Below are 11,495 nucleotides of genomic sequence, written 5' to 3'. Positions count from 1 at the left end.
CCCTACTAGTAGTCTGGGCAGAACTGGCGCATACATGTGCTGCAGGTGCTGTGGTTGGCAGCCTGGTAACTACAAATTCACTGCTAGTGGCAGTGTAAGCAAAGATGCCAGACTGCTGGGGAATGACAACTGATGTGGAAGTCCATTTCTGGTGCCCTCAGGAGGTAAGGAAACGTAGGGACAAACAGAAGCCACTCAATAACTCTCCTGTGTGAATAGAGACATCTTGTGCAACCCCAGAATCAGGCATGCCCTGAGATCTCCCTCCACAGAGCTTCCCTCTGCACTTCTGGTGCCCTGCCATGCTCAGCAGCTGGAAAGCATAACTGTGCTCTCCTAAGAGGTCTGCATGTCAGCAGTGTGCAGAGGCTCTCTAGGGATCTGGAGTGCAGTGTGCTCCTGAGATCCTGATGTTGGGCATGTTTTGGACCACTCCTTGACAGCAGGGGAAGCAGTATCCAGGATTTCTCCTCAAATCCACCAACATGTGTCCTGGTGTTTGCTGTTCACAGGCTGAACACCATCTTGGACTCAGACCGTGTGCTGGTGATGCAAGCAGGGATAGTGGCAGAGCTGGATTCACCCACCTGCCTAAGCAAGAAAGATGGCTCCTTGTTCCAGCACCTCCTGCACAGTGGGCAGCAGTGACCTCCCTCCTGGGCTGAGTCCAGGCAGCCCTCCTGGTTCTGTGCCTGGCTCTCCTCTCACCTCAGCCATCAGCTCTGTCTCTGCAGGGTCAGGAGCTGCTGAGGTGAGAGAAAGGGTTATTCCTGCCTGCAGACAGCAACTGTTTGTCCTCAAGGACAGGGGCATGGCACTGCAGCCTTTCCATTAGTAGGGAAGATGGGACCTAGTGTTCAGGGCCATGCAAGCCTGTATGGCAGGATACTGCTCCCCTCCAAGACTCCCTTTTGAGATTACAGAGCAATTTTCTGCTTACTGAAGAATAAGTGACTCTGTTCTCATACTTAGTCTCACACGTGCAGTGCAATTTAAAATAAAGTAGAAACATCCTTATGAAGCTCTGCTATTCAGGTCTCTGTCCCCTTTTCCCCCTTTCCCCCCCAGCCATGGACTTCCTTGTGAGATACAGGAGTAGTGCCCTCCCTGCACAAAGACAGCCCTACCTGCTCCCTACTACTTTCAGAGGACACTGACCTTTCCAAGCCCAGAAGGTTGTACCCAGGGACCTGGCTGGTTTTCCTCAGTTTACAGTGGAGAAGGCCTTCCCCTGAAGAGCCAGAATGTAAAGGGCCAGAACGTGATTACATTAAAGATCTCTAAGGCCACTTTCAAGACCACTTTTCCAAGGGAAGTTTGCTATCCCTCTTGTTCTGCTTCCAGCTGCACAAACCCACAGCTGTTTTCAGTTTTAGGGTCAGATTGCTCTTTCCATCAGCACCCTTGGACTCAGTCTCGGATTTTCCTGTTCTCCTCAACACTCCAAGGCAACGCCTGGAAGGTACAAAGCTTTGCTAGGCTGTCCAGAGCCAGGTCCCATTCCTTCCCCTGAGGCTGCAGGAGCCATCTCCACCCCTGCAGCGAGAGCATGGGGCAGGACAAACTGTGCCACAACATAGGTTTGCATTCTTGAGGCAAGTGATAGAGAAACTAATCCAGGACAAGTAGTTAAGCAGCCTGATCTAATGGGATCTGCTGAGCACAGGAGCTTAGTGTCCAGAGGTCCCACGCAACCAAAATTATTTTATGGTTGTCTGATACACTGTTTCTGGGCTTGTATTTGTTTTATTTGATAAAGGTACATCATCCATTCATGTATTAAAAAAATAATATTTCTGATGAAGCCCCAGTCCCCTCTCCCAGGTCTCCCACCTGGCTGAGTGCTTTTCCTGTCTGCTCCCTTCACACCATCTTGAACGCAGCTCTGCAACACTACAGGCTGGTAATAGGGTTTGGGTTGTGGGGTTCTTAACCCCACTGCTTAGTCCTCCATGTTCATGAGGAGGCATGGAAACCCCTGGTCCTGGCAGAGGGATGCTGACTGCTGCACACTTGATGAGCACAGGCAGGAGCAGGCCTACAAGTACAAAGGCTAAGTGGCCTGGACATCTACTACCTCTTAGTTGTGCTTTAGCAGTGGTGGAGAAAGCAGCCTTGAATCTGCTTCCTATGGTCATCCAAGGCTCTGTAGCCTGTCCTCACAGCCACTGCCGGGAGCTTAGCCTTTGTGGTATCAAGAAATGATACAATGGCTGATTTGAGGTTAGTGCCTGCTGCCTGATTTGGAGTGACTGAGAAGAGAGGAGAGTCTGAATCTTGTATAGCTCCTGAACCAGCCACAGTACATCTCCAGCCATGTCCATCTCCAGTTGCACCTGCAAGGGCGTACGAGAAGGACCAGCTCAGGCCTAGAGGACCCCAAAGGGGATCAGGCTATGCTCCTCCTCATCAGCAAACAGTGAGGCAGAAGTGTACTCCGGAGAGGGGACGGAGCTTGGTCATTTGTGGTCAGACCAGAAAGGACGGCTTGGTAAGTGGGAGAAGACCCCTGGATCACGGGCACCAAAGTACATAATGTGTTTGTAACCACAAGTCTGACAGCAAGAGGAGGGAACATCACCCAGGGCAGAAGAAGGGCACAATGAAACCCCAAATGATCTCCAGAGTCTCTTTTAACTATGTCACAGAATGCTCATTCCCTAGGGACATGGCATCTGAAATGTCAGCCTCCAGAAACAGCTGGGAGGCACTCCATCCAGTACAAGGGAACAGAGGCCCTTGTGGCCATGACTGTCCCGAAGGCCCCAGAAGAAACATCCCAGTGCCAGTAGAAAAGAGGTCAAAGCCCCTTCCAGTAGTCACAGAGAGGAGTTAAAAATGGCCTGGCAGAATTTGGGCTTACAGGAAGGCCGTGCCCTCCCCCAGCGCTACCCATCCTGTTTCTGAGAGCTCAAGTTGGATGATCCCAGCACTGCATGGTGTGGGCTGCCACACATCACCACTCCCTGCAGGGCTGGCCCAACACAGCCCTGTTTTCAGGTACTGTGGGTCCCAGCTGTGCCGGCCAGGCAGGAGACAGCTCAGACCCAGGTGGGGCTGTCACACCAGTGCTCTATGCCCAGAGATTTAATTGACATGTTTGCTGCCCTGGGAGCCCTTCCCCGCTGCCCGGCCTGTGCCATCACAGCTCCCCACAGTGCAGCTTGAAGGGTTTGCCAGCACGATGACCTGCCAGGGCCCGGCTGAGGGTCCTTGCAGCTCACAGCTCCGTGGTCTTCCTGGGCTCGATCAGGACGGTGTTGAGCATGCCCACCTGACACTCCTGGTCTTGGAGCTTCCTTGCAGCCTGAGAAGGGCTTTGGCACCAGTTCGACCTCTGACGGCCCCTCTGCCAGTTCCTCAGCATGAGCAGGACGGTGATGAGAACGAGCACTGCTGTGAGCACCCCGAACACCAGCACTGTCACCAGCTGGGCTTCGCTCAGCCCAGAGTCCCTTTGGGTCACCACCTCCTTCACAGAGATTTTCAACAACCCTCCCCCCTGCTCTTTCTCACTGTGGTTGGCCACATGCTGCCCCGTGACCACGGTCCTGACAGGCTCTGGTTGCGTCACCCCTGGCGTCTCACTGGTGGTGCTTTTCACATCCCCGGGGTTCTCATGGTTCACCAGGTGGTAGGGGGGAGCCCAGGTGGGCTCAGGGACGGAGATCTCACAGTTTTTGCCAGTGAAACGGTCAGGACACAAGCAGTCATAGTCATTGATGCGGTCGTAACACTTTGCCCCATTTTTGCATGGCTGGCTAGCACAGTCGTTGATATTGATGGTGCAGAAACGCCCCTCGAAGCCCACCTGGCACTGGCAGGAGAAGCGGTTGATCCCGTCGTGGCAGGTGGCACCATTGGCACAGGGACGCATCAGGCAGTCATCCACATCCTTCTCACAGAGAGGTCCCACAAAGCCAGCAAGGCACCGGCAGGTGAAGTTGGTGGCAAAGCCGTTTTCATCTTGACACTGCCCCCCGTTCCTGCATGGAGACCTGTGCGGAGAGAGCAAGGACAGGTCACGGCCTTGGAAAGCAAGCAGCTTCTGTCACCCAGGGAGGTAGATGCACACAATTGCTTGCATGGCTAGTGGGTCTGGCACTGGTTCTCTCCATGGGGGCAGCCATCTCAAGGATAACACCAGGCAGGACTTGCTGCCTCCCCAAATGAGAGGCTGTGAGACCTCCTCAAAGGATGTGGCTGTGCATGGGCCCACTACCCACCAGGGAGGCTCTTCAGCCAAATGATCTGAAGAGGAAACACGCCTTCCTAAAGGTATGATGGGTGTCAGCTCATCACACCTACAGCAGTGAGGAATCTCTTCAGATTGCAACAAAGATCTTGCCCTGGTGGGACTGTGCAGTGCACACAGCTAAACCAAAGCCAAAGATGGTTTGGGCTTAACTCCATTAGCACAGAGAAGTCCACAGATAATGAGCCAAGGTGGGCCACCACTTTTCTGTGTGTGACCCGAAGCTAATGCTGTCTGTAATCTCACTGCTGTGTCTCACCCTGCCTTCTCACATGGCCCCGTCTTCATCTCACAGTCCTTCCCATGAAAGCCTTCTGGACACAGGCAGGAATATTCCCCATCTCGATCGTAGACACACTGAGCCCCATTCTGGCATGGGGACTCATGTTCGCAGATGTGTATGTCTGGGGAGAAAGAAAAAGGTAGGAATTAGTGAGAAAAGAGGGGTGATGTGGCCAATTTAGTTCAAACACAGCCTGTCAAACCTAGTGAGAATGGAGAAATGGCAGGAGCTTCTCCTTCCTCCCTTTCAATGGACACCTGCAGCAATAGAAGTGCAGGGCCCACATGGCACCTCCCAGCTATACTCTGCAAAATGCACAGGCTTAGGGGTGTAGAGAGAGCAAATTGTCCTGCAAATCTGCCTGGTATGAAGATGCTGTACATGCCATGTGGCTGGCCAGTGTAGAATCCCTGGCACAGAGGAGCCTCCGAGGCTGGAGAAGGGGAGTCCACCAATCACCTGCCAAAGGCAGGAAGCCCCAGAGGAAGAAGGTGTTGCCTAGAGCCCAGCCATGGCATGGGAAAGGCAGTGAGTTAATCTGCTCTATTTCCAGAGGCTGGCCGGTGGCTTTGATGGGTCACCCATCCACACAGAGTGTGCTGGGCTTCTGCCCTCAGCACCAGAGGCTGGGACGTCCAGCCCGCGACTCACCTTTGTCACAGAACTTGCCGGCCCAGCCAGTGTGACAGATGCACTGCCACGGCTGGTGGCATGTCCCATGGAGACACCCCGGCATACGCACACACTCCTCACAGTACTCGCCCTCCCAGCCTGGATCGCACCTGCAAGGGGACAGGGCATGGCAGTGTGGTGAAACCAAAGCAGGGGCTGCAGAAAAGCTGGCTGCTTGCCACGTGGGGTTCAGGCAGATACAGCAGGACTGGAAAACCTCCCAAAGCCCCCCATCCCATGAAGCTGATGGCACCCTCCTCCAGAGGAAATCAGTACTGGCATCTCATCTTTTGAAGCAAGCAAGCGGACAGAGTGGGAGCAGACTCACCCTCTGCAGCCAGGAAGGGTGAAGGGGCAGAAACAGAGCTCTGCAGTTTTGCTTCTACTGCCCATTCCCATGCCCCTGCTCTCCTCCAGGCAACCACTCTGTACACACCACTGCATTAGCTCAGCAATTCCCTCATTGTGCAGCAAGTATGATGGGCAGAAGAAAGTCCTATTCCTCACTCTGAACTCCCTGAGGGAAAGGGACAAGAGGCCCCTGAGGCCCATGTGCCTAATTGTGTCCCTTCGCGTTATAAGGTGTGTCCTTTTTTATCTGAAGTACACAGTAATCCAGCTGCAAAACCTTGCTTGCCAAGACAGGTGTATGGAATAGACTTATCAGACAGTTCACAAGGGCAGTATGACGGGAAAACTCGCAGTGCATAACAAGTCTTCTGGCCCCAGAAAAGTGGGGCTGTGGCGATGGCTACGTAAAGCCAAGCTGCATTGCTCCAGCGGCTTTCCTCAGGCCTGCCAGCTCCAAAGGGGAAAATAAGATGAGAACTGAGTGGAGGTGGCCCCAGCCACAACAAAAGCTATACTCAGAAGAGCATAGAATTAAGTTTAATAAAACCAATGTGGTCTCCAGAGTATGCAAGGGAGTTCACTTTCATGGCTGGGGCTCATTTCAGTGCAATGTGTGGTGACTGCTGCTTTGCCAGGCTGGTCTGAGGCTGCACTTTCACACCTGGACTGACTGTCACTGCAGTTCATTCCAAGGAGATGAGGAAAATGATTACAAAGTAAATGTCTATGTTAATTAGAGGCTTTTATAATGGGAATGGAGGTGATACCATGTGCCTGATAAGAGTCTGGGGAAATGCATTCATATGTGGACAGCCATGGACCTACAGAGGGCTGTGGGCACCCCTGCCCCCATACCCACAAAGAGTAGGCGCCATCAGTTCTTCCCCTTCTTTAAAAGGGAGATGACCAACCTAAAAATAGCCAGGTAGGGTCCAGCTAAGTGGCCAAGTCTCCCTGAGTTTGGGGTGATTTCAATGGGGTATTGCCAAGCTGCTGAAGGGCTCAGCAAATGCTCTGCAGGCCTCAAATCTGGAGCAGCAACTCGCGTGTTCCCCCATCAGAAAGACCTGCAGCTGGGCCACCTGCCAGATGGAGAAGTGTGGTGTCTTCAGCCAGGGCTTTGCAGCACTGAGCTCCCACGACCAGCCACAGCTGCCAAAAGGGCTCGGGGAGGAGCAAGCTCTTTGCAGCTGCAACTGGGGGCCCAGCAGAACCAGAGCTGGATGCTCCCTGATGCAGCAGTCAGTGGGGTTGTGGTCATCGCCAGGCCATGTCTGCTCCATCAGGGGAGAATGAGTGGCCTGGGCATGGTGGGACACTGGGGGCTGTGCTGTGGAAGGGGCTGAGCACACCCCAGAGAGGAGAATGGGGCAGTGGTGGACAGTCTGTCCCCTTGCAGCACAGATGTCTGGGCCAGCCTGGAGCAGCCTGCTCCTCCTGATGGGGGCTCCAAATGGCCCTACAGTCGGATGAGAGGCAGTGTCTGGGGTTGTGGCAACCCAGGGCAGCCACATGGTTGCTTCCTAGGTTGAAGTGAAGGGTCGGACTCTGAGCTTTGTCCCTGTGGGATCTGGGCACCAGCTGGAGCTGAGATGCCAGGATTCACATATGCACTTGTGCTGCAGTAGCCCCAGCTTACTGGCCAGCCCTTTTTGAAAATATCCGGATATCCCCACCACAGCCCAGGCTTCTGAGGGGGGACCTCTGATGCCCTCAGAGATATATGTGCATGCTGGCAGCTCTTCTCTCCCATGCCCCCAGGGAGACCATTCCCATCTCAACCAGTGAGAAGGCCAATCAAGCTGGCTGACCCCCAAGCCTGCCCTGCTGCCTGATTACTTTCCCCATCGTATCTGAGCCTGAAGACTGCCTCACATCATCCAGGCATGACTGGGCCATCCTAAGCTCCAGTCTAGACAAAAAGGCCTCAGTAGAACAACATTATGAGTCAGTGTGTGGCAGGGGTGACCCTGGAAGCACTGGTGCAAAGGCTGGAGGGGAGCAGCAAGAGGTTGAGGGATAAAAATCTCCCACTTCAGAGGTTGTCAGATATGAAGAGAGCAGAGTTGTTGATTGCAGGTGGGAGTGAGCAGAGGAGGAGGAGCAGCTCAGGGCAGGGGTGTAGGCACTGGGGTACACAGCATCAAGGGAGGGAGAGCAGTTATGGTCAGGGGCAGCAAGAGCAGAGAGCTAAGGACAAGCTGTACCTGCACTTCCCATCCTGGTCACAGCAGCCATGGGCAAGATTACAGCGCTCGCTGCAGTCATCTCCTACAAGGCAGGAAACATGTGGAGTTGCATTAAGCTGAGACCATAGATTGCTCCAGATCTGCCAGTGGCCCTGCTGGCTCACAGCTTGTTCTTTCCTTCCTAAGTGCTCAGCTTGCCCTTTCCCAGAGCTCTAAGGCAGTGAGGCCTTCCTATCAGTGGCTGGATGACACACGAGTGGTGAGGATTTGTCAGTCACCCAAGCAGCTATAGCACTGTCTTTATTAAGAAACAGGACCCAGCTTCAAAACTACCCAGTCTCTGATCATCTTCTCCACTTTCTCTCTGCTGCCTCCCTTAGACTTCAGCCCCTTCCGAGCAAGAGATGGGTTTGCTGGTGCTTAAGGCAACCCATGTAATAGGGCCTAACCCACCTGGGACCTTGGTTCCATGGTCATGTAGCAAGTATGGTGGGAAAGCTCAGGACTTGGTACTGCGAAGGCCACAGAGGGATCAAGGATAGAAATTGAAAGAATGGCTCCTCTTTTTCTCTCAAAATGTCCCCATCCCCAGGGACAGCTACTGGCACAGAGCAATCTGACTGGGGCTCCTGTCTTCCATCAGAACCCAGCTGCCAGCACTCCCACTCTGGCACAGGGAGGCAAGACTGGGCATCACATGGGGACAGGTATCCAGTTCTGTTTATTTATTTAAAGGCCACAGAAGCTGTAACTGAGCCATGGCCTCACCATGCTACTTCTCATCCTCTGCTCAGCGCTGGCCTACTTTCTTCAGCCAGGTGTCCCCTTTCATCTCCATCTTCCCATCTCCCACATCTCACTTGCTTGCATCTTAGCCCCCCCGGGAGCTGCCTCACTCCTGCTCCATGGGCAGCAGAGCTAGAGCAAATGTTGGGAGGCAGAGGGCTTCTCCAAGAGCCCAGCATGATCCCAGACCAGGTCCAGGAGTGAAGGCCCTTACCTGACTGAGTCTGGACCAGGGCAGCTTAAAGCCCCCACAACAAGAGGCATGCTCAGGCTTTCCCCAAGCCACACAATATGCTGCCTAGAAAGTGACCAAGGGGGGAAAAATCCCCTGTGCCTGTGTTTTTGCTGCAGTGACACAGCAGGTCCCAAGCTCAGTGTAAGAGCTTTCCAAAACAAGCCACCATGGGGCTGAAGCAGCACCCTGGGACTGCTCAGCCCAAACCTGGGTATCACTGCCTTTCCTATTTGTAACCATCTCTTCTGGAAGACGGCTTTAGGAATTAATTGGGGTATTTTTGGGGGGGAGGAGAGCAAACTGATTTTTGGGAAGGCATTTTTCCTCATGGGATCCAGGACTAGCTCTTCAGTTTTGGGATCTTCTTTCCCCGTTGCCCTGCCTCTCTGAACAGGCCCCTTTCATCCTAATGGAGAAAGACAGAGCAGTGGGACCTTGCACTGCTTGTCTGCTCAGACACTGTCAGCCCTGTGGGCTCCAGAGCAAGGGTCTCTACAGCTGCCACCAGCCACCCCCTGGTGATGGATAGCTGAGCAGCATTTTTTGGTCTTCCAAGTCAGGCCAGCTCTATTTTGCAAGGAAAACTGAGGAGATGGTCAGCAGTGCCAAGGACAGATTTGGGAACTTGGATATAAAAAAGAAGGATCTATGTTTACAGAGACTCACCTTGGGTAAGCTGGTGATGGGCCAAAAGGATCCAAACCAAGGACATGAGCTGGAGACAGAAGCTCCTGAGCATGGTCAGTGTGGCCCCACCGAGATGAACACCTAGAGAGAAAAAAAAGCAAGCTCAGAAAAATCCCCTGGCTCAAACCACAGCTTCACTTCATCCCTTCCTCTCCACTACCTGGGAGTTTTAAGATGAAATAACCAGTTTTGTATAGACTGGTCACCACACTCCCCTCTGTCTTCCCAGACTCCTTCCTCTAAGGTGATGTTGGAACACTAAGAATCAAAAACCCTTTCAAAACTTGTGTACAGGAGAACTGAGTGTGCACACTGAACCCAGAGCATGTAACTTTTCAGTCTGTTACACCAAATCTTTGAGCACCTGCCCCTGTTAGTGACTGTCAAGAGAGCAGAAGCCTTCAGAATTACCAGCCCAGCTGTGTGGACGTTTATCTCCCCTTCCCTAGGTCTATGGGGCTTCAGCTTCCTATTAAGCAAGATCCCTCCTGTGTATGTTTGAATTAAAAGATGGGCTGAGCCTTTTTACAGTGCCCAGGCTTCTTTTCAAGCCCTTCAGGAGAACCAGGAGTCAAGCAGATCTAGCAGATGAGCAGGCAGTAAACAGCAGCTTTACTTCATGTTCCAAGCAAAGGGAGTGAAGCAATAAGCACTAGCCCTGGGCTGCAGCCCCAGGTGGGAAAGGCAAACACACACCTCTGGCTGGGTGCAGTCCGTTTCCTCCGCTGTCCTGCAGAGAGCCCTGTCAGCCCAGGGTTCCTGCACCCATCTATTTTCTGACCGCCTCCTGCCCTCTTCATGTAACATTAAATACTTTCCAAAAACGCTTCATTCCCTCCCAGCCTTCTGGGGTTGTTAAGGGCAGGAAATTCGAGGGTGATATCATAAATACATTACTATAATGAGATGGGAGGGGTTAAACAGCTCTGCGAGGAGATGGAGCAGACTCCATCCAGCTGCGTGGGTGTGATGGACAGGGACCATTTCACTTTCAGCTTGACTGTAGCTTGGAAAGGTTGTGTTGGGTCAATATCTGCCCGAAAGACTCCTCAGATGAGGACAGAAGTCCTCCCGCCCACCCACAGGTACACACACATTGCAGAAAGAGGTTTTGGGGTCGCTATTAAGGGCTTCACCTAATAAGACCAAACAGAACAGCCCACAAAAGCAATGATGTTGCTTGAAGCATCTCTCCAGCAAACCAACCATTGCCAACAAAGGATGCAGGACACTGCCACTGCCTCAGCCAAACCCCAGCACAGACCGCTGCATCCTCCCTCCCCGCAGTCCCCATGTCACCAAGCTCTCAGGACCCTCCTTTGCCTCCCGCCCCAAAATGCTGGGCAGCGGTGAACAGCTGCTACATTTCAGGGGAGGATTAAGCAATTCCTATGAAACTTATAGCATAATTTAAGGCTGAACAGTCATTATCCTGTTCCTTCAGGGCTGTGAGGAGCTCACCCTCCGACCACATGTCATTGCAAAGGTTGTTTCCCCCCACAGCTCCCCACAACCTCCCCACTCAAGAGCCTCTGCAGCTGCCCCGTGGGTGCTGTTCCCAGCGCCCACCTGGGAGCTCCACGGGACCCCAGCAAAGCTTCAGGGGCATCCCGGGGGGCAGCTGGTGCCCAAGGAAGGTGTGAACTGCACTCGGGCAGGCAAGCCCGGCTTTGGGGCCACAGGGGAGGGAGCTGCTCGCGTACCACACCTTCCCTACTGCCTGCCCAGCTTGGGGGCTACCAGCTCCCCAGGGACTGCGGGCTATTAGGGAGGTCCCCGGGCGCTATTCACCTCCCACTCGGGGGTACCCAATCGGACCTAGGGTTGGGGGCTACCAGGGACAGCCCCAGAACGGGGGTCTATCAGGCACTGCCCCTAATCTGGGGGCTACCAGACACCCTCCGGGCTGAGGGTCGGCGGGCAGGGCTGGGGACCCGGAGGATGCCGCGCCGCTGCGTCTAGCGCCCCTGCCACTTCTCCCACCCCCCTTCCCCGCTCCCTCCCGCTGCTTCCGGACCACCCCCAGCCCCCACTCCC

General features: G+C 53.8%; 2 protein-coding genes across 2 annotated transcripts in view; one reads left to right on the top strand and one right to left on the bottom strand.

The window, feature by feature from the left end:
- ABCC10 (ATP-binding cassette, sub-family C (CFTR/MRP), member 10) overlaps positions 1 to 978 on the top strand; it is a 15,716-nt gene extending 14,738 nt beyond the window's left edge. Inside the window, exon 22 of the mRNA XM_010007255.1 lies at positions 513 to 978. Within this exon, the coding sequence (XP_010005557.1) occupies positions 513 to 648 (136 nt within the window). The 3' untranslated portion in view covers positions 649 to 978. The remainder of the gene's footprint in view (positions 1 to 512) is intronic.
- A 2,242-nt stretch (positions 979 to 3,220) lies between these two features.
- Positions 3,221 to 9,510, bottom strand: DLK2 (delta-like 2 homolog (Drosophila)). The gene is made up of 5 exons (XM_010007245.1): positions 9,438 to 9,510; positions 7,769 to 7,832; positions 5,190 to 5,320; positions 4,515 to 4,659; positions 3,221 to 3,998 (listed from the first exon to the last, which is right to left on the bottom strand). The coding sequence occupies exons 1-5, from the start codon at positions 9,508 to 9,510 to the stop codon at positions 3,221 to 3,223; spliced, it is 1,191 nt and encodes a 396-aa protein (XP_010005547.1).
- Between the last annotated feature and the right edge of the window lie 1,985 nt (positions 9,511 to 11,495).

The sequence above is a fragment of the Chaetura pelagica genome, unplaced genomic scaffold (assembly GCF_000747805.2).
Source record: "Chaetura pelagica isolate M959 unplaced genomic scaffold, ChaPel_1.0 scaffold511, whole genome shotgun sequence".
Taxonomy (NCBI): Eukaryota; Metazoa; Chordata; class Aves; order Apodiformes; family Apodidae; genus Chaetura; species Chaetura pelagica.
This window is presented reverse-complemented; position numbering and strand designations above follow the sequence as displayed.